General features: G+C 38.6%; 1 protein-coding gene across 2 annotated transcripts in view; it reads left to right on the forward strand.

Annotated features, from left to right (window-relative positions):
• Positions 1 to 1,908: 1,908 nt before the first annotated feature.
• GK (glycerol kinase) overlaps positions 1,909 to 26,009 on the forward strand; it is a 34,217-nt gene continuing 10,116 nt past the window's right edge. For both annotated transcript variants that reach the window (XM_058800536.1, XM_058800537.1), the window contains exons 1-16: positions 1,909 to 2,041; positions 9,634 to 9,707; positions 10,299 to 10,405; positions 10,952 to 11,029; positions 11,992 to 12,071; positions 13,051 to 13,188; positions 13,463 to 13,572; positions 14,211 to 14,277; positions 14,878 to 14,895; positions 16,745 to 16,780; positions 17,361 to 17,428; positions 18,768 to 18,810; positions 19,488 to 19,568; positions 21,403 to 21,481; positions 23,352 to 23,448; positions 24,991 to 25,075. In XM_058800536.1, the coding sequence (XP_058656519.1) occupies positions 1,976 to 2,041; positions 9,634 to 9,707; positions 10,299 to 10,405; positions 10,952 to 11,029; positions 11,992 to 12,071; positions 13,051 to 13,188; positions 13,463 to 13,572; positions 14,211 to 14,277; positions 14,878 to 14,895; positions 16,745 to 16,780; positions 17,361 to 17,428; positions 18,768 to 18,810; positions 19,488 to 19,568; positions 21,403 to 21,481; positions 23,352 to 23,448; positions 24,991 to 25,075 (1,227 nt within the window). In that variant the 5' untranslated portion in view covers positions 1,909 to 1,975. The remainder of the gene's footprint in view (positions 2,042 to 9,633; positions 9,708 to 10,298; positions 10,406 to 10,951; positions 11,030 to 11,991; positions 12,072 to 13,050; positions 13,189 to 13,462; positions 13,573 to 14,210; positions 14,278 to 14,877; positions 14,896 to 16,744; positions 16,781 to 17,360; positions 17,429 to 18,767; positions 18,811 to 19,487; positions 19,569 to 21,402; positions 21,482 to 23,351; positions 23,449 to 24,990; positions 25,076 to 26,009) is intronic.

Here is a 26,009-nt window from a genome sequence, read left to right on the forward strand (position 1 = left end):
CTATTCTCCCTGAGTCAATATTTTCTGGTTTTGGACTAAATTATTTCCCCCTTCTGCCTGTCTTGCCTGTCTGTTGAGGGTTAAGAAAATATCACAGGTTATTGCTGTCACCTCTCCTGTTCCTGGTCTATAAACATTCACAGGAATTGCTGAAGAACACCTGAGGAAATGTCACCTTCTAGAGAATTTCTGTAACTCAGTAATCCTTAACAGTACAGTGGCATTTCATGTTTTGCATAAATGTCTGTCATGATATTGCTTCCTCCCTTCCTGGATCTCTAGAGACCTCAACCTTTGCTGAAATTGTCACACCCTATCTTGAGCTAAAATACGCTCAGAACACAATACTGCAGCTTTTAAAAGAGAAATAACACAAACCTCACACTTTTCCTAGGAATTATACTAATTAATTCAGATTTAACTAAAATCCCATGGGATTAATTCCTAATCTACATGGAGAAGATGTAGCCTTGGACAAGTTTTCCTGATGAACTGCAGTTCTTGGCTTTAGAGTAGAAGCTCCCTGTGACAAGTGAGGAAGCAGAGGGGGTATCTCTGACAAAGAGAGGGATCATTATGACCTTCTAGGATAAACTCTGTGGATCTTTTTCTAAGGGCTGCAGCAAGCTCTTGAGCAAGATGATCACTAAACTATAGCTAGGTTCCAAGAAAAAAAAAAATACCAGTCTTGGTAATAAGATTTAAGAATAATGGAAAATCTTTGATAATATTTGGCAAGTGGCCCACAAGCTACTTCACTGTCAGTTTTGAAAATGCGGATGTGGGATGTGGATCTTACCACAAGGCTGTATTTGTCTCATTTCAGATGCTGTAGTTAAGGGCTGCAATGAAATCCCTTGCTATTACACACGAGCAGTAAGTGCTGTTCACGCCCCATCCAAGGCTCCTCCAGGCCAGCTGAAGCACTAACAAACAAAAAAATGAAAGAGCTGGGTAAGGTATCTTGCAAAGCTTTCCTAAGTGGCAGCAATCAGATTGTGCTCATCACGGAGCAATTGCAGCAAAACACCCCAAGTTTGGACAACTACTAGTAACGTGAATTAATGGCAAAGGCAAATCTTTTTAATGGTGTCTGTGGGGGCTGGTTTACTGGCACCGTGTGTCACTAATAACTCTTCAGGCCCTTCAGTCAGCATTGGTGGCTTTTGCAATTCCGGCCCGGCTCTTACAACACCAGCGGTTTTTCTGGAACCTCAAGTTCCAGGAGTACCACAAGGAGTAAGGAAGGAAGACTGAGATTCCATTTCTTTTAAGCCAATGAGTATCTCTTCATGACGCAGGGTAAATATTCAAAAGATAAAAGAAGCCGCTTTGGGGATGTATCATGAATACATAGCACACATCTCGGTCATCCACGATCACTCAGCCTTGCACAGTTCCTCAGCAGCATTCGCTCTGGGAATACCCAGGATTGGCACCTCCCCAGCGGAGTCCCGCCTCAGAGAATGGGGGGTTTCTTTCCCCCTCTCCCCAAAAAGGAGCGAAGCACGTTTCGCTCCGTGGAACGCCGCCTCAAGTCACAAGTGATCCGAAAAAGGGACCCGAAAAAGGGACTCGAAAAGGGTTCCTGCTGCTCTCCCGCAGCGACCCGGGCTGACCTCAGAGCCAGCAGCGCTGCCCTCAGCGCCCCCGGGACTCTCCCTCCTCCCCACCCGCGCGCCACCGCCACCCCAGGGGCTCTGGGGCGGGGCGAGGAAGGGGGCGCGCCGCGCGCCGCTCGTCACGTGACACGCCCCTCTCGCGCCCCTCCGTGAGCCGGGCCCCGCCCCCGCCGCTCCGCCCCCGCCGCGCCCCGGGCTCTGATTGGCTGCGGGCTGACAATGCGCGAGGCAGCGCCCCCCGCCCCGCCCCCCCCGCCGGCTTCACCCCGGCAGCCACGCGCCGCCGGCCGCGAGCTGCCCGTGCGGTGCCGGCGCGGCCGTTACGGGAGCGCAGCGGGCGCTGAGGGGGCTCCATGGCCGCGTCGCTGGGGCCGCTGGTGGGAGCCATCGATCAGGGCACCAGCTCCACCCGCTTCCTGGTGAGCACAGCGCGGCGATCGGGGCGGCACCGGGGGCGGGCGGCGCCCCCGCGGCCTGAGGGGAGCCAAGGCTTCCGCGCCTTCGCTCCCCTCCATCCCGGCGGGGGCCTCTGCCGTGCCCTTGGGGAAGGGCAGGGGAACGGGCCCGCAGGGCTGGGCTGCGCTGCCCGGCTGCAGCCCCTGTCTCCAGGAGAAGCGGCGCCGCTCGGCCCGGGGCTGCCGGATCCGCCGCTGTCCCTCAGTCGCGTTCCCGCCGTGGCGCCGGGGGTAGCGCCCGTACCGAGGGGAGCGGTCCCGGGGCGAGCCCGACCCCGGCGGCTCTGCCGCTGCTCCAGGGCAGGCTGCACTTGCGATCTGTCAGGCTTGCAATCTGTCAGGCTTGCAATCTGTCGGGTACCTCGCCGGTACATTTGAATGGAATCAAATGGACGAGGTCCTGAGGCACTGGGGAAATAGATCCGTGCGAGATCGGTGATGTGATTAGCTGGTGTTCAGACAATGCGATGACTCCGCTGTGTTCCCGCTAAAACCTGCCCGGGGCCTGCTGGAGGGACTGCTGCAGCTCCAGCCCTCGTGTCAGTGCATCTTGGGCACTGTAGCTGTTCAGGTGGCTGAACCTGCGCACCTTGTGAAACACCGATTTGTTTAAACACTAGAGAAAGATAAGTTTAAGGATAGGAGAATTAATATATTAATCATATATTTGACCCTTTAGTTGAAGGATCTGGTTATTTCTGTATTATGCAATAGGCTGTAACTAATGTTGTTATATATGAAACTTACTATAGATGCTTCTGGTTTGCAAATCTCTACAAATGTACTGTCCCCTAGTCAGTTAAGTCATGGTAGTTTGAATTAATTAAAGCCCTATGACAATTTCCTCCATGGAACAGAGATATTTACAAGGTATAAAATGTCAAATGTGCAAAGTATGAATTGGGAAGATGAATGTTTTAGTCTGCTCTTGCTGCCTTTTTTTTTTTTTTTTAATCCTTCCCCTGTGTGAAATGTTCCTTCATGAAGCAGGAGACTAGAATATCTTCCTGACCTGTGTTACCATTATTACTCAATATCACGACCTTCATGCGATTGTCAAATGAGAAAACACAGCTCTGGGGGCGGAGAGAAACTCCAGACTGACAAATGACACCAGTGGGCTGTCTTGGATGCCAGTCAGGAGTCCTTTTTGGGAACAAACTTGAAGAAGGTCCCTGTAATGCAATAAGATCAATTCTGTCTGCTTTTATGTATATAAAAAGTTAACTTTTTTCTTATCCTCAAAGGATAACACTAGTAGAAGTAAAACTTAAGCTCTTTTTACAAGTGTTTTTACAAGTTCCTCTTAGGAGGAATTTCTTACACTTCACACATTCATCAATGGTTTTTATGCAGTTGGGGAGATTTTGCCTGCCTACAAGAGGATTCAATTGCTTACTAATTTTTTCAAGAACTATATTGTGTCAGCCACTTTTAAATTCTTGTATCCATCTCAGTGTCTCTCCATTCATGTCGACATACAGCACTGTCTTAAACTTGGCAGTGTGATCATGCCATTATGATAATAAACTTACACTATGATAATAAAGTTGCATGGGCTTGAGCAAATAAGATGCATGATCACTGAGTTAAATCCGAACACAGGGGAGAGGGAGAGAAGTGGGCAAAATGTGCAGAGATCTGTTACAGCTGATCTCAGTCATTCAGATAACAACACCTGGAGAATTCTGTGCTGGAAAGGGATTGCTGCAGTTGGAATAGAGATTTTGCCTTGAAATATTTTAAGCCAGAATGTAATGATGTTGTCTGTGCCTAAATTATTTCCTTGGCTCTGTTGATCTTTTGCTTTTAATTGGTTTTGTTACATTTCACTGTGATGTCTCTACGTTTTCTTTTAACTGTAGGGTTTCCAACAGTTTTTGTCTTCACCAAGTCACAAGTCAAAATCAACCTGCTGCTTACTTTTTGCACTTGTGTATTCAGTAGTTCAGTGCAACTGTTATCTAACTTTTTAAATGGAAAACATATGATTTTGAGCAGGTTAAAGAGTTCTCCTGGGTGAAAGGCTGTCTGGTCCAATGGGGCCAAAGAGCAGTGTCAGCAGTCCAGAGTGTAAATTTACAATTACAGGTGGCAGCTTTACCAGTGGTGTCCATAGCAGTCAGTAGTGAGGGCTGATACCCACAGGATTTTCCTGCACAGCCATGGGGATGGGTTGGGATGTTCTCTCTGATGGGGGTGGCCAGCTGGCTGAAATTCCAGTTGGACAAGGGGCCTGCCAGAATATTCATACAGTTAAACAAAGTTTAGCACTCGAGACAGAATGCTAAGAAGCTGCTTAGTGAAAAAATTCACACTCCTGCTGGACATCAAGTTGGACATATGTGAGCAATGCATCTTGGTGGTGGTGCACATTAAGAAAAGTTCAGACAGCAATTGTTGCCATCTGTGCAGCACTTAGGAAGCAGCATCTGGAACACTGGGGCTGATGCTGGACCCTGCAGAGGATGAGAGCTGGAAGAACTGCATTTCATCCAGCCAGAGGAGTCCCTGTGCTGCAGCACAGGGCCATGGAAGGAGGGTTGGGAGATCAGGGGTTCTTTCTTCACAAGAGAGGCTCAAGGGGTGTCCTCAGCTATGTAACCACAGTTTGTGAGCCGTTTCTCAGACATGCACAGGAAAAGACAGTGGGCAGTGAATACAAGCTGCTGCAAGTGGGATCTCCAATAGATGTAAAGAAGCAATGTTTCACTATGAGGGCTCCAGATCAGGTACTGAGAAAGGTGTGTGGAATTTCCATCTTTGCAGATGCTCAGTGCCTGACTGAAAAAGGCCCTGAACAGCCTGGTTGTAAATTCAGGCTTACCTGAGCAGTGAGTCAGGCTAGGTGACCTCCTGAGATTCAGAGTGAATTATCCTGTGTGCAGACACAAATTTTGTTTCTCCTGCTTGTGAATGAGGAGGCTGTATGAGCACAGAGGCTGAAGGAACACCAAAATCAGGCACATTTCTGTTACCGTCACTCCTCCTTTAGCCTTGCCTCTCACACAGCACACATACAGTGGTACTTTTGTGCTGTAGCTTTATCCTCCACAACCCTATTTTGGATCTTTACCTTTATTAGCTAATTTTGCAAAATGAACTACAATTATTTTTGAGATTGTAACTTTTCTGTTAAGTTGGGTTGAACATGAGTAACAGATTCAGAGTTACCGGGGAGAGCACAGTGCTCATAAGACAATTGCTTAAGGCTCATTTTCTTGAAAATATCAAGCAGGAACTTAAATTGGATAGGCTAAATAAGTGTACCCAGATGACTGAATTCTGGCCAAGATGTTTCATGGAATATTTTCATCAAATACTTTCATCTCTTGTGTTCCATCTTGTATTATTCAAGAATCATAAAAATACACTATAACTTCTTTTGTGAAAAGTCTTGGGATCAGGAGCTAATGGCCAGCTGAACCATTGTTTGATCTCTTTAAAGGTATTTGCTGGATAGTGTTTCTGTCATTTTATCCAGGAACAGCAAGAATTGAAAGAAGTGAAGTCCCTACACAGTACTTCAAGTTATAAGTTGGTCAGTTAGACACAGGACAGTTTTTTTTCTACCTTTGCAAAATATTTATTTTTTCCTATACTTTGTCTCCAGAAGAAACAATCAAATAAAGCTATATTACACTGCAAGCATTATTTCAATAAACAAAACCTGATTTTAGGTAAGGAAGACATTCATACCCATTGAGCTTTCGCTTCAGAGGGGCATTCATTTTACCCCTCTTCTGAAGTAACATGACCTTTTGGGAGAAACTTGATTGTATAACTAGCAAGAAGGGTTAAAAATACTGTAAATAAAGTTTCCCCCCTAGGTCTTATCACTTAAAGTACAGTGTAGTTTTACTTTTAAATCCCATAATTGTAAGCGCCTCCTAGAAGGCGCGAGAAATCCGTTCATCACGAGCCTTCCAAGGAAGGTAATTTCTAGGAGGCTTGTTAAACTTGGACTTTTTCATAAATTCTGATTGTGCTACTCCTAGTTAAATACTGGAGAGGGAAATGATTGTTTGTCTCTTTTTCTTGCCCCAGCTGTGTTGATTTCGATGCAATTTCAGAACTCCAGCTCTGAACTTGTTTGCCTGCAAAGCCATGACTGTTCCTGCTTGCCAGAAACTCATGAAGAAACAGCACAGCATAACAGAAATAGCTTTTCTGCAGGCAGAGTTACATGACAAAGCTTGAGAGATGTGAAAAGCCACTTCTAAAATCTATTTTCATTATTGTCTTTTCAGCTGTGCAGCTTCTTTCATCACTTCCATGAGCCTCCTATTTCTGTTCATTCCTTGAAAATTGTTACAACTCATTGATATTAATTCTTTTCCACTAAGACAACAAAACATAAATGTAATACACAATAATATGTAATAATGTGTAACTATACCCCTTTATGTGATGTGATGTATTATTATTATATTAAAGACCCTATAAAAATCTTCAATTAAGTGACCAGCCCCTGTGCCTCTCTGCTTCTTCACATCCAGGACACCTATGTAGGCCTTTCTTCTCTGCACTCCTGAGACTCAAGGCTCCAGCTCTGATTCTGCATTGGGAGTAGAGGGAGGATGTTATTTGTTCCTTTTTTTTAATCTCTCACTAGAGAATTTGGTACACATCTGGTGGCTTTCACTTTCATCTCTGTTCAAGACAGCTGTACAAGTCCAAATAGCCTAGACAATTCTTCATTTATGCTGATGAAATTAGGGCAAAAATGACTTTGGCTTTCCCCACACACAACTGAGAGGTCAGGAGCATAAACTTGAATCAGTTGTAAATGAATATGAAAGGTTTGAAAACCTCTAGTCCCAACAAATTACAGAAATACACTTCAAACCTTTTTCAACAGGGATGTATTGACCTTATCTGATTTATTTGTACTTATTCTCACTTAGTTTCTATCTCTCCACTGTCAAACAGGGATGACATAGGGAATTTTTTTGACAACGGTAGTGTTTTTTTGGAGGGAGTGGGAAAGAAAGGCTTTGAGGTCCCATATGTTCTATTTATTCCCTATGTTATATATAATTTTGTAGGTTTAAATTTAGTGACTCATTCATTTTTCCACATATCAGAATTCTGTCTATCGGTGTAGAAGTCATAGAATCATGGAATGATTTGGGTCAGAAGGGACCTTAAAGATTACCTGGTTCCACCCCCCCACCATGGGCAGAACAGCTTCCATTAGACCAGGGTGCACAGGGCCCTGTCCAACGTGGCCTCAAACAGGGATTGCTCCCAGTGAAACTTTTTAGTCCCTTGCCCTGAATAATGGGGAGTGTCTGTTGCTTTTGTTGAATGTCAGAAGCTTGCAGCTTGTTTGTGATGGATTAGCAAAGTGTTTGTCTAGTTCTTCTCTATGGATATGAAAAAATGTGTGCATTCATAGTGTTACTGCTTCCATTGAAAATGTGTTCCTGTCACGGCTTATTGCTGTGTCTGCAAGCCACACACTCCACATTCACTTGATGACTTTATCTAATGGAATCTGTGCTTCCTGCTACCAGTAGGAATCCTTTGCATTTTCTGTTTCAAGAAATACTGAATGATTAGTGGTGAATGATTACCACATGATATTTAACATTACTAGTATGTCAGATACATAACTTAATAACATACAGGTTAAATAAAGTCTTCTATCTCTCTGTCTTTATTGTAAAAACCTAGTAAATTTGAATATGCTTTTAGCAGGAAGGCTATTTCAAGTAAAGAAATCTTACTGCCTACATGCAAAACAACCTCTCCATTAAGTGTCTTGTGTAGCATTTTGAGATCCATATCCCATTATGCAAGTTGCTTCCTAATGTGTAGTACTGACAGAGCTTTCTCTTTAATAGGATAGACTCCTGTCAAGCCTGAGCTGATAGATGAAACACAGATAAGTAAATAAAGTACCAATAATTCAGTGGTGCTCTTTCTATGCTCTTTTGAGCTGATAGCAGAAAAGAATGATCATGTACCTTTTAAAGACTTCTTTTCTGGGCAATGAAGTTTTCAATGTTTTCCAGAGTTTGTGCTGTTTTCATCCTTGGAGGTTTTCAAGACTTGCTTAGAAAAGTTCTTGAGCAATATGATCTAATCTCATTGCTGATCCTGCTTTGAGCAGGAGGTTGTACTAGAGATCTCTCAAGGTCCCTTTTAGCCTGAATTATTCTGCAATTCTAATATATAAGTCCAATGTTTCTAAACATCAAAGTTTCACTCTAAAGATGCTCTTTAAGGTTCTGAAGAAACTGGTGAATCAGAACTTCATCTCCTTTTTGTCAGAGTTGTTCTAATAGTTTCAGGATAAAGTGTACTGTGTAGATGATACCAAGAGGTCATGGATTAAAAACTTTAAGAGAAACCCCTAAAATTTGTGGTATGAGAAGAGAGCATTAACAAGTATAGAATACATTCAGTTGTACCCTAGAGGGTGGACAGATATAACTGAATTTTGTTTCTTCAGCATGCCAGTGGTTTCCAAATCTGGCTCAGCTCTGCTTGCCATGAAAAGGAGGATGGTGTCCTACTGACACGTTCTGCAGTTCACCTGAACCTGCTGCTAGATTCTCCTTTCTAGGTCCCAGAAGGTTCTTCACACAAAAGATTCTGTGTGGTGCTGTGGACAAAGAGCCCTTCCCCCAGGATTGCCCGCAGCCAGGCCTCTGGCTCACCCTCTGTTCACTTCAGTTGAACGTTTCACCGGTGAATGTTTCCCTCAGCTTGGCCTCGGCAGAGATTCCTTTTGGGAACAGTCACTGCTGGTTAATGAGGCTTGCTGTGCTTTCTCCATGAGCTTGTACTGCAAGGCACGACCTCTAACTTGGGATTCCTTGAGCACACCCCATTCAGAGTCCTCGTGATTCTCTACTCTGCTGGTTCTTATTGTAGAGTATCCAAATTTAAGTTACTTTTCTGCATGTTCTCTTTTTTGATGGGTTGTGTTGCTGCAGTGGCATTCTTTTTTGTCAGATTGTTCATGAGCTCTGTACTTGTAGTTTGTTTTGAAACAAAATGGGTTTTGCTTAGGTACTTTCTTGTTCTTTAGTTTGATAGATTTTGTCATAGATTTTCTCACAGATTCACATATATCTATTCACATAGATGTCCCATAGATTTTGTCATAGATTTTCACTCTTCCTAAAATGTGCTAACCCAAGAAAACACACAGATAACTCTGGCAGTAGAGTGGCACAGCAAGAGGTAAAGAAATGCTATACTCAACAACAGTGGGTATTTTACTGAGTAATATTCTAGTATGCATGAGGAGTTTAACTTCTGTAACAACCACAAGAAAAAGATCTGATTCTTTTCCAACCCATTAAGGAAAAAAAAGCTGTTAAAATTGACAGAGTGACAGCAAAGTTTGCCAAAATAATCTTTGCCTACCTTAATTTTAAAAGTGTGTATCTCTGAATCCTTGTTATATAGATATTGGGGTTGATGATAGCAAATTACTATCTGTTGTCACAGCACTGCATTTGTTCAAAATAATAAATGTTAATTATTGTTGTATAAACTTCTGTGTTCGTAGAAAATTCAACTGTGTAATTTATTTGCAGGTGTTTAATGCAGGAACAGCAGAGCTCTTGAGTCACCATCAAGTGGAACTAAAGCAAGAATTCCCTAAAGAAGGGTATGATAATTTTTTATTTTCATTTGTGTAGAGTTTGGTAGAGCTTATGAATTTTTATCTATGAGTCATCAAAACTGAAGCTGATTAACAATTCTTAGAAGCACAGCAGCTGCTGTAAAAGCCTGGGCAGAAAAAATGGCGTGAAACAGCTCCCACTGGGTGTGCAGAGCGTGCCTGAGTTACAGAACTAAAAGTACTTGGTGTTTGGCTCTGGTCACTCATTTACATATTTCACATCTAAACTTTAACGTCTAAACGTTGAAGTTTAAAACTAAAGTTTAAATGAGACTTTAACATCTCATTTAAGGTAATAAAATTGGTAATTTTTACATTTGAATCACAGTCTTCACCTTGGTGTAGAAATACCTTCCTTTGTTTTCTGAGGTTTTGTTTGTTTGTTTGTCTGTTCCTAAATGACCTACCAGTTGCTGCCAATGCCCTCTGTATAGAACAAAACAAAACTCTTTGTAGATATGTAAAACATGTTTTGTAGCTATATTTGTATTAAAATCATCATCTTGTTTTTCAGACTAGTATTATTTTTTCTTTTTATGTACATTTTTATTAACTGGTGTTTACTGTTTGTTAAAGATGGGTGGAACAAGATCCAAAGGAAATATTAAACTCTGTCCATGAATGCGTGGAAAGGACCTGTGAGAAAATGAAAGAACTGAACATAGACATCACTAACATAAGAGGTACTTATGGGTAGAGGGCTTTAACATGCTATGGTTGAGCAATTCAGATACCATAGTTTTTAAATGAATAAATATAAAGGTGGCAGCATGTGCCAGCCTCAAACAAAATGTTAAATTGTATTTGAAAGTAGTTTTTTGGGGAGGAATAATGAGAAAATAAGCGTGTGTATTAGCAATGCAGAATCTACAAATAGACTTAACCTAATCTTGTAAAATCACTGAGACGAGTGATGAAGAAATTCTGAAATTAAGTTTAGGACTTTAATTTAGGAAAGCTGTTTTCCCCTGTCAGTGTTGTTGCTGTCTCAGTTTGTGGCTGAAAAAGAAAGAGGTTTAGAACATATAGGTTAATCAGCAAAGATGAACTCATAGAAGTAATATTTCTGGATTATGCCTTGAAAAAATTGGAAGCTTTTTATTTCCCATTTACTTTGCTCTTCTGCTTACCTGTTCCTCCCTCCTCTCCACCTCTCCGTTCCCTCCCTCACCCCCCCAAAAGGGGAAAACAAACCTTCTGAAAAGGATACTTTCTGTTTTGTCCTGAAGCCATTGGAGTCACCAATCAGAGAGAAACAACAGTGGTTTGGGACAAGACAACTGGAGAACCTCTTTATAATGCTATTGGTAACTATGCTTTCTGAATATGTAATATCATAAAATGATCATGTTGTGGAAAAAAAGCTTTTGTAGTTTCCTGTGCAAATCTGGTTGTGGCCTAGCCTAGTAATTTCTTGGATTTTTTGATATCTGTGTTGTAAGATATGTGTTAGCATACATACCAGTGCAGTTTAAAAAAACTCATTCCATAAAAAGTGTTACTTAATAAATCACTTTATTGGTTTTCAAAAAACCCCACTATGTTCCTGAGGGGTTCCTGGCATAAAATACTCTGATTTGCACCCAATCACTTTCTTTGAAATTTTCAGGATGCTGGTGATTACACTTTAAAGGAAAATCCTGTTAAATAGGTTTAATTATTGATGACTTAATGAATACTTATTAATACTCAGAGTTTTGTTTTTAACTTGCTTAGCTTTTCAGATATTGTCAGCTGAAAAATGATAATTGTCTAGAGTTGGTTTTTTAGGTCAAGTGCCAGATATAGTTTGACATAGTATGACTGTAAAACCAGGACTTGTCTATAGTCAAATAAATTGTAGTTAACAACTTTATCTTTAACCCAGCTACACCTTGATAACTACAACACAGTCTTTTAGTAGAAAGTTTACATAGAAATAGTAAATAATCAACCTGCTATTTGTTTTAATCTCTTAGTTTAATCACAGTCATCTGCTGCATTAGTCACTTGCTTATATTCTGATAAAGTAAATACCCTACTTCTGGAAAATCCTTCTTCTTTCTCAAATAATTTGTTCTTTTAAATCAAATTGATTTATCCAACCATTTTAATTTTTACAACAGTGCCTTTAAAATACAATGGCAATACAATATTCTTTCAACGACATGAAAAGATAAAAATAGACAGGAATTCATTGGCAAGAGCTGTGGTTTCATAGAAGCAGGCTGAACATGTCACTTTTTGTGTATTAAATCACATGATCAATTGATTTTATTCATGGTTTTAGTGTGGCTTGACCTGAGAACCCAGTCAACAGTTGAACGTCTTCTTAAAAGAATTCCTGGACAAAACAAAAATTTTTTAAAGGTAGGAGACATTCCAGAACATTTTAATGGTACCTGCTGCAATCTATAATGTTTTGGATCTATATGTTTAAAATTCTCCTAAACCAAGTTACTTGTAGTTTTTAGTCCCTTCTTAGCTTGTCAAATAATAAAAAATGAGCACAGGACACCAATCTGAGACTATAAAATTTTTCATTTCCTTAAAATAAATGTTTAACACTTATTTAATATCTCACTATGGAAGTGAGATAATAGCATAATCCTATGCTATCTAGCCAATATAAAATAAACATTACACACAAAAATTAAAGTCAAGTAGGAAAAAAAAGGGAAATAATTTACTGGTATGAAATGTATTATCCATTCTCATGCCTTAATATTGAAATTAATTGCATCCAATCTGAAAACAAGGAAGATGATTCATAAAGAGCAAGATCATTCTTTTTTTGTGAGCATATGTATAACAAAATGAAAACTAAATGCTTGTAAAGAATTGTCACAATTGTTTGATTAATGTTGTCCTTTACTAATAGAATAAATATTATGTACTTTTTATATTATATGTTTCCTACAGGCAGGAAACAGATGTCAAAAAGTGCATAAACTTACTTGATTTTCAAGTTCTAGTAGAATGCAATTTTCATCTTTCCTGTGTTGTCCTGCCCATTTTTGTTGTTGTTACTTATTGTCTAGTCATATGGAGATGTCCTAGATAAGACAGGCCTTCTGCAAACAACTTTTTCCACGTAGATGATCTTTGAACTGCATTTAGATCAGCTTTGATCTTTATCTGTTTTTGCACTGGTCATTTGATTTTGATGTTTTCAGACTTGTGTGTTGTATGCTTAGTACTTATTTAAATAATTGCAGAAGTTCGTGGAATTTTTCTGAGTTTTGTGTATTTTCTTTTTCCCTTACTATCACCATTTTTACATATAACTACAGTATTTATGGAAAAGATACTTGCATGATGTTTAAATTATTTTTTTTTAATTTTACAGTCTAAGACCGGTCTTCCACTTAGCACTTACTTTAGTGCAGTGAAACTTCGGTGGCTTTTGGATAATGTGGAGGAGATTAAGAAAGCAGTTGAGGATGGAAGAGCTGTGTTTGGGACTATTGATTCATGGCTTATATGGGTATGTATTTGTGAGTGTGTTATCACTCTTCTTACAGTGAATTCCCATATCATGTAAATCTCCATGCATGTGATACTTGATGCCCACTGATGACACAGTGATAAAAAATCAGTCAATAAAAACTACTAAAGAAATTCCAATGAGGTTCCTTGCAAGATGAAATACCAGAGTTCCTAATCCCAAGGTGAAAACTTTTTGATTTTGAAATGTTTTTGTAATTTGTTGGAGTAAGCCTGTATTTCTCCTTGACAAATGCTGTGATTTTTTTGTTTAGAGTTTGACAGGTGGAATAAATGGAGGCATTCACTGTACAGATGTCACCAATGCCAGTAGAACAATGTTGTTCAACATTCATTCCTTGGAATGGGATCCTGAGCTCTGCAAGTAAGCTCAGTTTTTCAGTAATACTATAATTTAAATAGTTTCTAACTAGTTTAAAGGTAAGAATCTCTTATCTAAACTAAGATCAGCAGGTACTGTTCTATTTGCTGTTGACATTAATAACTAAGATTCATTGTTCTCCAGATGTCCAGTTTATAATGGTCTGGATTAAATAAAAGTAGCAGAATCTTTCTGTAGGTGGAGGCCTGGTTCGTGGACACAGTTTAGCTCAGTTGATTAAAGCATGATGCTAATAATGCCCAGGTTGTGGGTTCCATCCCTGTATGGGCCAATCACTTCAGATCCTTGTGGGTCCCTTCCAACTCAGAATACTGTGATTTAATAGTGTTTTTATTACTTAATCAAATTTGTACAGCAGCTGAAATGATAGCATCTCTATTTGAGACTTCAATTTACTAATAAGTGTGTTATTAAGATACTGTTGGAAGAGGCATGAATTTCTATATAAAAGAGTTGGATAGGTCCTCAAAGATGGAAATATATGCTGTTTTCCTCCAAAATTCAGGGTCCACTGTAGCAAGTGGAAAAACATGTAGATTAAAAACTAGAAACAAAAGTTCCTTTATGCTTTCTGATTTAGCACTGACTACATAATATACATTATTTTTTGTTGTATTCAGGTTCTTTGAAATTCCTATGGAAATACTTCCAAACATACGAAGCTCCTCTGAGATTTATGGTGTGATGGTATGTTTTCCAATATTTGTGTGAAATTCATCTTGTAAAAAGTATAGCTGTATTCATTTGGATTGGACAGATTCTATAGATTAGGATTAATGGTTTTTTCTTGACCAGTATTTTTTGGTTTATGATTAGTAAGCTATTACCTACTATTATATAATGTTATAGGAAGTTGAGTATTTGATTACTTTAATGCAGCACCAGTTCTTCTGACACAGTGGCATCTAATTAATAAACTTCAAGACTGGATAAACTGGATGTTGGGATTTTACATTCTTTTTTCTGGTAATTTGAGCTATTCTAAATAAGAATACATGTATTTTGAGTGAACACAAGTTACAAGATGGATTTTTTTAAAATAGAATTCTAACTTCCCTGAAATATTTTTGCTAATGTGTTAATGGAAATGCCACTAGAATTCATTGTTGATGTTTATTTATGTGAAGGTTGGATAAGAGTGAGTTGTATTAAGATGAATGAGCAAGGTAAATGGAAAAAGATACTGCCTGACCACCAGAACAGAATTGCTCTTCACTTTAAATGTGAACTTCTGTTTCTCTTCCCCTTTCCATTTTTTTTTCTTTTTCTTCCTTTTGCTGGCTGTAGAAAATCTGTCCTAGCCGGGTGAGTAGAGGCTTCCATTAGGCTGACCACCTTACTCATTCTGCTCAGATGCTGTGCATTTTCATTGGTTTAAGGATTAGAAAAAGTGCACTCCTAGGCCAATAAATTTGCTGTGTGTTTCCAAATCTGAGATAAAAAAAATTAGATAAAAGAAATAAGTTCATGCCAAAATTATTTCTAAAACGTGATCTCAGTGTATGTGTTTGTCCTAATTTCCACACTGTTGAATATTTATTTTATAGTGAGATAAAAAATACAGCTCCTAGCTAATAAATGTTAGCTATAGCATTTTATAAATGAGAAAAAGTGTCCATTCTCTCTAAAAATATTAATCCTATGGTAGCTAAACATCAGATTCATGTAGAGCTTTTTAGTGCATTTATAAACACAGTTACCTTAAATACAGTTAATTAAAATGTGAATTAATTCAGATTGGAAATACACTTGCATGGCTTTACTGAAAATTCATTTTCACAACTGCACAAAAAACCAATTTAAGGAAACAAGTAGAAATTGTCAGGAAATAGTTAAATAATTAAAATTTTCAGGATACCCTCACTAAGTTAGCACGTGACACTGAGTAGGGCAGAATGTTGATCTGCTGAGAGGGCAGGAAGGGTCTGTGGAGGGATCTGGACAGGCTGGAGTGATGGGCTGAGACCAGTTCTGTGAAGTTCAACAAGTGCCAGGTCCTGCCCTTGGGTCACAACAACCCCAGGCAGAGCTACAGGCTGGGGGAAGAGTGCCTGGAAAGGCCTGGAGGAAAAGGAGCTGGGGGTGCTGGTCAGCAGCAGCTGGACATGATCCAGGTGTGCCCAGGGTGCCAGGGAGGCCAAAGGCACCTGGCCTGGGTCAGCAATAGTGTGGCAGCAGGACCAGGGCAGGGATTGTCCCCCTGTGCTCGGCACTGGTGAGGCCACACCTCAAATCCTGTGTCCAGTTTGGGGCCTCTCACTGCAGGAAAGGCACTGAGGGGCTGGAGTGAGTGCAGAGCAGGGCAGCAGAGCTGGGGAAGGGTCTGGAGCACAGGACTGATGAGGAGCAGCTGAGGGAGCTGGGGGTGTTTGGCCTGGAGAAAAGGAGGCTCAGAAGGGGACCTTACCACTCCATAACTGCCTGACAGGAGACTGTAGCCAGGTGGGGGTCAATCTCTTCTCCTAGGTAACAAGTGATAAAACAAGAGCCTTCACAGCTTGTCAAATATTGGAACAGGCTGCCAAGAGAAGTAGTGGAGTCACCATCCCTAGAGGTACTTAAAAGACGTATAGATGTGGCACTTATGGACCTGGGTTAGTGATGGACTTGGCAGTGATGGGTTAACAGTTGGACCTGATAATCGAAGAGGTCTTTTCCAATTTAAATGATTTTATGATTCTGTAACAGGAATGTAAATGAAAAACTCTGGTAGTGTTTGTAAGAAATCCTACTTGAGACTTAAAATGCTAAATCTTAACATCAGGCATCTGCCTTTGATTAGGATGTCATCACAGCCATGTTTTTTTCGTGATCACTTTACCATTTCGCACTTTTGCATTTTACACTTGGCATTTACTGCACAGATTACACTGAACTGGATTTTCTGTATAGTGTTATTTCAAGAAAACTTATACTAAGAACTTTTGAGGTCACATGAACTATATTTGTAAACTTCCTGCTCTTCATTTCTTAGTGGTTTAGACATGAGCTGCATTAAGCTGAAACAAAGTGTACGCCTGAGCTAAGCCGTGTTGCTTTCATGACCTTTCTTTGTTTTCCTTTGAGCATTAGAAGTTTAGCTTATTTTTCATTGCCTTCAATTCTAGTCATGGAAAGCTAACTCTGAGTTTTTCTTTCACTTTTTGCAAAACAGGAATCTGGAACTTTGACAGGTGTACCAATTTCTGGGGTAAGTCCTACTTCAACGTAGCTTTTGGCATGACAGCCTAGAACTGCATGAATGTAGCTTCACAGGAAAAAACTTTAAGGATGAGTGAATCCTGCTGTGAATTAAGTTTTTAGTTTTTTTCTTCAGGTTAAACAGGAAGTAAACTTTTGTAGATGAATCACTGTTTGGCTTGATCCATTATTATTAAGGTCTGGCTGTGGAAATACAAGTGAGAGCTTTAGCTGGAAACTTGGTATCTCTAAGTAAATGACTAACATTACAAAATGGAAGCAAGCTCTGCTTCATATATATAAAAAAAGTATATACATAATCCAGAAATGCTGAGCAAATTCTCAGTTTTTTCCAATAACGTGTAAAGATAGTAAATTTTAGTTTTTATTTCTATAAATTGCTCACCATAAGTAGCACAACACATCTCATTTGCAGCTCTTACAGGGAAGAGTAATAAAAAGCATAGCTTTCCTCTGTAGGTTTTTCCTTGCTTTCAATTATCCATGTGCTACTAATAGATTAGAGTTATAGACAAATATGAAATTCATGTGAGGACATTTGCTAAAGGAAAAAAATCTTTCACTTTCAGTGCTTGGGTGACCAGCATGCTGCTCTTGTTGGGCAAATGTGCTTTCAAGATGGACAAGCAAAAAACACGTAAGTTATTAGGAAAGTAATAAGATAAACACCCTGCTCTGTTTTGAATTTAGCATTATGTTCTCTTTCAGGCAACTGCCAAACTCTTTTGTAATTAACGTTTAATTACACATCTACCTTTTGAGTGTGTTGACCCACAAAGTAAACCATGTCCTGACTCTTACATAGTAAAGATATTAAAGTTACATGGCTTGTGAGGTATATTTTGTAACACAGCCACTGTGAGGAAAATCTCTATGTGACAGTGGGGTTTTCATTTTAACATTCTTCAAAACACAGATTAAAACATTTGCAGTGTCATTTAAATGGTGACCTAAGGTTAAGCAAATACAGTACGGTGAGTTAGATTGCATAGACTTGAATGACACTTTGCTAGATGGGAAAGGTCCGTTTCAGTTGCAGTGCTTAGTTTTGCTTTTATGTCTCACTCAGAGTGGAGAATTTTATGTTTGCTTTTTCCTGTTTCTCAGCCTCTTAGTGTCCTTTGTTTAAAATAGCTGATCAGTTAAATCAGGCAACTGGTATAATAAAAAAATCATGGGAGGAGAAGCTGTCTGCTGAAATGACTTACTGTTCCATGTACAGCCAGGTGCTTAGCTAAGCATGTAGGGACATACACACTCAAGTATGGGAGATTCACAGGTATGGTTACATATTAGTCTATCTTGTTTTAATTAATTTCTGTTATTGCTTTACTATTTCTGTTTCCAAATATAATGAAGGCTATCTCAGGACTGGTTTAAGGTATTAGTTTTGAGGGATTTAAAAAGGTAAGGAATATTTTTCTCAAAAATGACTTCTTAGAGTAAGTTGGAGTGGTTTATAATATTTTTGTACTCCTTATATTAAACTGTGTTCCTGTAGAAGTGTGTATGCACGCACATAGATGATTTGGTCTTCAAATGGGAAACATGCCATTTTTAGAAATTTTTGAATGGGATATGTCTAAAGAAACCCCTCTTTCTGAAAGGAACAAAGTTTCTTAAAATTTCCCATTTAATATTGTGAAATATTTATTTTATAAAGTTGATCTCATAATCAGCTTAAATTGAAGTAGGTAAACACTGCCACCAAAGAGGAATTTACGCTTAGTTTTCAGCCATATCTCTCCTTGATTAAGTGTTAGACAAAAAAGAGAGAGAGAGAAAGACATGTGACTAGATTTTTCAGGCTGCATTCAGATCAACTTTTTGAGGATAGTTGTATCATCAGTTAATGGTGGCAAAACCTTCAAGGGTCAAAAAGTGGTGTCCTGACTCTTCACGGGGGACTCATGGAGTGCAGTAACAGGTTATTCTTTAAACATTGTGGTTTTAACTTTGCTTTGTTTTCATGCTAGGTACGGAACAGGTTGTTTCTTGCTGTGCAACACAGGTCAGAAGGTCAGTTGCATTTTTGAGTTGTTTGCTTTTTTGTTTTTCACAATCTATTTAACTTCTGAAACACAATTCTATGTTAGCCATTCTTGGACTTATTAACAACAATTATATTGCGAGCCAAAGGGAAAAGCACATACTGAAATCTGAAAGAATAAAAGTAGTAATTATTTTTAAGGTGTTTCTGTAAGATTCCATTTCCTATCTCCTTAAGTTTCCAAACAGAACTTTTCTTAACAAGTTTCATGCTCTTCCCTTGTTTCTTGTCACCCAGACAGGATTAAGTGTTATATTATTTTACCATATGCCTTTTTCCTTGTCTTGGCTGTTTTATTTCTTCTCTTCATTTTCTGTCATCATTTCTTTGTAGTTGGAGTTGAATAAATAGCACAAAACTTCTGTGGCTTCCTTCTCATTTACATCTCCCCCTGAAGACCCCCAATTCTTTTCTATAAGGAAGATGGAAAGATCTGCCGCAGCTTGTAGAAACAAGAATTAGCACCAGCAATCTGAGTACTCTATCTTAGGTGTTTATTTAGAGTCGCTGATAATTTACTTTGTTTAAACTTTGCATATTTCATTTGAAAGTTTGGTCCCTTGTTTATTATAATTTGAATGTTTTTATTTAAGTATTTTCTGCCTCTGTTCATGCTTTACCTTTTCTTTTCCCTTTCCCCATTTAGTGTGTGTTTTCTGAGCATGGTCTTTTAACCACACTAGCTTACAAAATGGGCAAAGACAAACCTGCTTTTTATGCACTGGAGGTAAGTTCAGTACTTTCTTCCTTTTTGTAATGATGTATGTTCTTATTTACTTCTGTTATCTGGTACTTTTATGGTGTCTTCAGCTGTGCAGAAATGAAACTAGCTCTGTGTTATGCTTGTGTGCCTGAAGGCTTCTGTGTGGTTTTGGTTATTCCTGTCTCAAATCTTTATCATGAAATCTAATAAAAAATATTTCTTCATTGCATCATTTATACTTTCAGAGCTAGATGGCTACAACATTTTTTCTGTTACTCAGTCTCTCAAATCTTTAATAAGTACTATAAATAAAAAGCCATACATTTTGTAATACTAAGTAAGGTTTAAAAAAAGAAGGAGAAAGTACTAATGTTTCAGTTATTACCTCGTAATAAAGTCATAGCTATTTTTTTTTATTTTGTTCTAATGGATTTTACTTCTAACTTCTAAAAATGTGAATCAAATTTCTGGGAAAAAATCCTCTAATCATTTAGCTTTTTTACCTCTTTCATTTAGATGCCTACTTACAGAATTTAGTTTCTCAATACTCCAAACAAGCCTAAGGGTATCCAAATTATATAGAAAATTGTATTTAGCTTAAACTTTGGAGTTCATTGTTCTAAAGCTCTACTTCTGAAACACAGATCAACTTAGCACCTATTTGGCACCAACAAAATTATTATTCTTCCATCTGTGCTGCTTAATGTGCTAAGTATTGAAATATAATAATTATTCTCAAATCACATGCACTGAATGCTGATACTGAGCTTTTGTAGACAGACTGTGTTTTCCATGTGAAAGACATCACAGGATTTTCTTCACTCTGAGAATAGTTTGTGGCTTTATTAGGATGTGGGAGGCTGAGTTTATTTCCGTTTTCTTCCCTGAGGAAAGTGAATCTTGCATTTGCCATGACCTGGCAAACTCTGAGATTTTTGTTTTGTGTGGGTGTGTGAGAGGCTTGTTTTATTTTTAACCCTTGTTCTTAAAGCAAGAACTGAAACTGTCTTGAGAGTGATTTGAATTCCTGCATGTTGAAACACCTGCACTTTGCTTCTTCTTCACCTCCAAGTCTTTAATGATATTATCTGAAAACATGGCTTCAACGGAAGCCATTAAGTGTGCTTTGTCCTATATCCGTTCTAGAATCATCTACAGTCTGCTGGTTGAGACACTGCAGAGAGACAGAAAATGTGGATTCAGCCTTTTGCTTTAATCAAACTGGTATCTTGTAATAGCCAGCTGCTTAGAAAACACCCCTGCCCCTTCTAGCAGTGGCTTGGAATGAAAATATAAAGCTGCTACTGTTTTACTTAAAATTAGTCTACTGGACTTGGCTTTGGGGTTAGATGGGAGCCATGCCATCCATCTGTGATGTGGTGAAGCCATTCAGGGCCATTTGCTGAGGCAACAGAACAATTTTGCTGGCAAATGCACAAGTGCCTAAATTTTCTGTCTTTCTGGATGTTTGTATTTAGACTAGACATAATTAGTCTTTTTTACATCAAAACATAAAAATACTGATGTGTCAGGAAAAGAAGTCTGAGGCTACTGAACCTCATAACTATATATTCAGAAGACATAAATTAGAAAGACAAGAAGACTCCTTAGGAAATGTCACTGTAACTTCCCCTCATGGAAAAAAGCATACGGTATGCACCTTTTCTACGTGGGTCTGTGTAACAGGCTGCCTTTTTTACATGGCAGTTTCCAGATGCCAAGAAACTGTGCTTTGTTGTGAGCTGTGACTGTGAGCCTGCTGGTGGAGGCCACAGCCACCTCTCCTCCCCAGGCTTTTTAAAAGCAGCACAGAGCTGCCAGGTGCTGTCTCCTAAAGGAGTGGCTTTGTTTCCTTCAGGGATCCGTTGCAATAGCTGGGGCTGTCGTTCGCTGGCTGAGGGACAATCTGGGTATTGCTAACTCTTCCCTGGAAGTTGGTGAGTATGGAGCTGTACAGTTTTTTTAAGTTTTCCAATGTCATGATGTCTCTATCGGTGAATGAAAGCTCAAAATATTTAAGTAAAAAGCTGGAAGGTGCATATATTTTGCTGTGTTTAAACACAACAAAAATTTACTTTGCATCCATGAGCTCATTGTTGTTGATACATGTATTTCATAGAGCCTATCAACACAGTCTTGGAAAGGCTTTGTCATCTTTTTTCTGTTGCAATCTGTACTTTTTAGTAGTTTCCCTGGTAATCAGATATTCAGGAAGATACTATACTTACAGAGCATCTCCTGGTTTTATGCAGTGTTGAAGTTTCCAGAGCCAAGAGTATTTAAGTCTATATTACAGAAACCAGCATATATTTGATGCTAAACTTACATATTCTTGTCATAAACATGAGAACCTGAGGCCCTGCAAGTGTATGTAATATTCATGTAGTAGGTTTCATATCCATTGAGTTAGGGATCTCAGTTTGCAAAGTTGCCTTTTAAAGAGATGTGGAGGAGGGTAATCTGTTTCTACAGCTGAGAATGCAGTAATCCTTTAGCTTTTGTGTAGCTGATATTTTCTAATTCAGATGAACTGAAACAAACTAGATTGTAAGATAAAAACTAGGAACATATCAAAATTTGGAAAATAAAAAATGTCAGAGGCATACAAAGGCAAAAATTTGAAAGTGACAGATTAAATGAGATTTAGGATTGAAATAAATTAACTACATATTTTTAATAAATTGATATCTTAGTCAAAGGTAGGAAAATTTAGAAATAAAATTTAATATAAAACTTCAAAGAGTCAGGAAAAACTTAGAGCATCAGTCTGTTTTTCTGAAAGAAAGCTGTGAAGATCATACAGAAGAATATAAACTAAATTAGCCATAAACTAAATCACATAATTAGCCATTTGTTGAGACTACAGTACCTCTTCACAAGTATGTCAAGACCTTTGGGAGGTTTAAGTTTCAGGACCTTTAACTTTATCAGTGTTGTTAAAGTCAGTAGGGATTCCATCATCTCTTCCTGTTTCACTGAACTTGTCTTTCCTTCTGCCTTCACTCCATTTTTTTAAGTGGAGTCTGTATGAAAGAATCAATTTAGAATGACTTCTTGGAGATGTTTTACTACTCCTTTCCTATACTGCTATGTTTCTCTGATCAATGCAAACAAAAGAAATTTGCAAAAGCAGAAGGAAAATGCTCCTTTCTTGTTATAGGAAAGAGCTGTTCATTAGCAATATCTCTTTTGTCATTATAAATGTCTTAATTTATTTTTTAACTACAAATATTTTGGTATTGAGGAGTTCATATATCCACAGTTATTTTTCTCATATCAAGAAATTTCAGATTTCCTTCTAGCTGGCTTTGTGATTAAATACATAAGCTGACAATTTGGAGCTCTAAATCCATTTGAAATTAATGGGAATTTAGTTCTTAACTCCCTTTGGTCTTGATCCACTTTCACTTGCTTGCCTTGACTTAAACGCAAGTAAAGTGTGACCTTTTGGACTGCTTTGAAGGTTGCATTCTTTATCCACATGATAGATAACATTTGAAAACCTCACAAAATCTAGGTCAGAATATTGAGTACACAGTTGTGGGTTTCAGTTTTGATTTTTCATTTTGCATTTCCCACAACTCCTTATGCTCCATCTTCTGTTTATATTGTTGCAAAAGGAAAACTGGCTAGCAAGGCACAGAGTGCCAGCATTAGTTTTCTAGTTGTATACATGGCTGGATTAAATTTGTAGCTACCCAAGATATCCTGAATATTTTTCTTGATTAAATGATAACACTTTTAGTGATGTATTTAAGTGTTGGTATAGTTGTGAAAAGTTAAGTTAGTGTTTTGTGTGTGCTTTAGAACAACTGGCTGCAGAGGTGGGAACTTCCTATGGCTGCTACTTTGTGCCAGCATTTTCAGGACTGTATGCACCATACTGGGAACCCAGTGCAAGGGGGTAAGGATCTGACTGAACACTGCACTTGCAGGGGGATTTAATAATTTTACAAATATTCCTTCCAGGTGTGTGAAATTTTCCTTTTTGTTGCCTTGATGTGTCGGGATACATCATTCTCTGTGGTATTTTTGTGAGCTAATGTGTTTCTGTTCTATATTTAACCTGATCAAAACAGCAACTGCTACTGGGAGGAAAGGAAGGATTAGCTAGCCCAGCTATTGATCCTCCTCTCCTCTCCTCTCCTTGTCCCCCTCCTCAAAATAAAATTAAAAAAAAAAAAAACCAACGAACCAAAACCAGTGTGGGGCAGGGAAAAAAATTTCAGGTTTTGAAAGGGTTTTTATCTCACTACAGTAAAAGGTCTGCATTCCTGTGAACTGTCAGGCAACAAAAGTAGTAAAGAAAGAACTTTGTGCTGATTAGTATTTTGAGTTCAGTTTCAGGCCATGTAATTCCTTCCCACTTGGCCTCCTTCCCCTTGTATACTGTGTTCTTTCCAGTCTTTTGAAAATTCCTTTCTACTCCTTTTTCTACAGCCCCTTTCCTGGTAGTTCAGCCTCAACCACCTGTGATATTTCAAACAATAGGTTTTCACTTGTCTTTTCTGCTGTTGTGAGCTTGCCTACTGTTGCTGGAATCACAACATGCCATAGCAGTCATGTAAGCATAACAAATATAACAAGCATAACAAAATTAAAAAGTAACTTTCCTAGACTGGGAAAAGAAGTCTTAAAGGCTAGCTTATTCCCAAGGTTTTAGGTAGTTCCATCTTTAGAATTCAGATGCTTCTTGTATGTATCTTTTTCTTTAAGGAAAAAGAAAAATCTCTGAATTAGATGTTTTTACAGTTTTTCATATCAGAATACTTAACTTTTAATGGTTAAAAACTGATCTTTGGAATGGTAACAATAAAAAATGTCCTTTAATATCTATGAGCTTGCATGTATCCAGCAGTATTTCTGTGTAGTACTGTGCTGTTCCTCAGCTGTTGAAATAGAGTAAAAGATGATTATTTGCTCTGCTCTTCAGAGTATATTGGCAGAATTCAGCTTAGTTAATCATGGTTAGGTGTAGCATAATTCCCATACCCAAAAATCTCTTTGAAAGTTCAGAAGCAACGAATTATCAGACTGGACCTGAAAACAATTTCAAACATTTAGAGAACAGCAATGAGCCATATAGGCTTTTCCTTAAGAACTGAAAACATTAGAGAATTCTTTAAGATTTTATTGATAAATTCTATTATTTTTTAAAGAGAAATCAACCTCAATCAAGCCTTTTTTTTTCTTAAAGAGAGACTAGAATTTGTGGGGCTGTTTGTGTGTGTGTATGGATGATTTATGACAGCTGTATTGATTGGACTATTGAAAACACTTTGTCAGGAAAATTAGTTTAGATTTTAAAATCCAAGCTTTTTAATATTAAAAAAGTAGTCTTCATACAATAGAACTGAATGAGATTTGAAGAGGACCTAGGTGTGAAGTATAGGTTTATGTCTGATAAAGAAGAGTGTCCTAATTGGGTTTTTTCTCTCTTCAACAGTATCATCTGTGGCCTTACTCAGTTTACAAATAAAAACCACATTGCCTTCGCTGCACTAGAAGCAGTCTGCTTTCAAACACGAGAGGTAAAGACAAATTGGGTCCTAAATTCATTGTAAATTAGTGTGATAACAGGAACTGTAGCTCTTCAGGAAAAGAGGAGATTTAAAAAATTTAATGAAGATTAGTCATATGCTTTATATTGTACTTGGATGCTATTGTTGTCTTTACTTGTTGCTAATGTTGAAAAATTGCTCCTGTGGACTTAGCTAAAATTGTGTGCCACATTTTTTTGGAGTGGTAATGCTGCTTTTTACCAGCATGTAAAATAAGGTGAACATATTTTTGAATATTTTGAGGGGCAAAACACAGAATGTTTAGAATGGCAGGGCCATTGACATAGCTACAAAGCTTCATTGGTGTAGGAAACTACACTTTATGGTCTGCTGTGACAGAGATGGCTTATGTCACTTTTGGTACACAAGAACAAAAAGGAGTTAAGGCAAGAGAGCAGCAAACATACCAAGGGAAAGCTGGCTTCACTTCCTGCCTGTTCCATCCTTCACTGCCTCAGCTGGCATTCAGTAACAGCCAACCAAAATTCTCACAGAGGAAATTAATCCTCCAGCCAGATTAAAGAGGTTGATATCAGTATGAGCATTGAATCCTTATATCACCAGTGTTTGCAGTCCCTGGGTTCTGTGCAAATACAGGAGGAAATGAAATCCCTAGACCTTGCAGGATAACAGTCAAGCCTTAATTTGATTACCTGAATTAAACTGGTGGTATTTAAACATAATGATTTTTAAAATAGCATCCTGCTCTAACCATGTAAGATGAGGGAAGCAGTGTGCTGTTTCTGTAGTGATATAGAATAAATTGCTTATTGGAAAAGACTGACAGAGATTTCACACAGGCTTCTGCTTTTGAAGCTGTGCTGACAGCCTCTGAGCCCTCCGATGGTTGTGAAGGAAATTGGAAGTAGCATTCTAATTTTCTAATTCTTGTACTAGAAGTCAG

This window comes from Ammospiza caudacuta, chromosome 2, assembly GCF_027887145.1.
Source record: "Ammospiza caudacuta isolate bAmmCau1 chromosome 2, bAmmCau1.pri, whole genome shotgun sequence".
In the NCBI taxonomy this organism is placed as follows: domain Eukaryota; kingdom Metazoa; phylum Chordata; class Aves; order Passeriformes; family Passerellidae; genus Ammospiza; species Ammospiza caudacuta.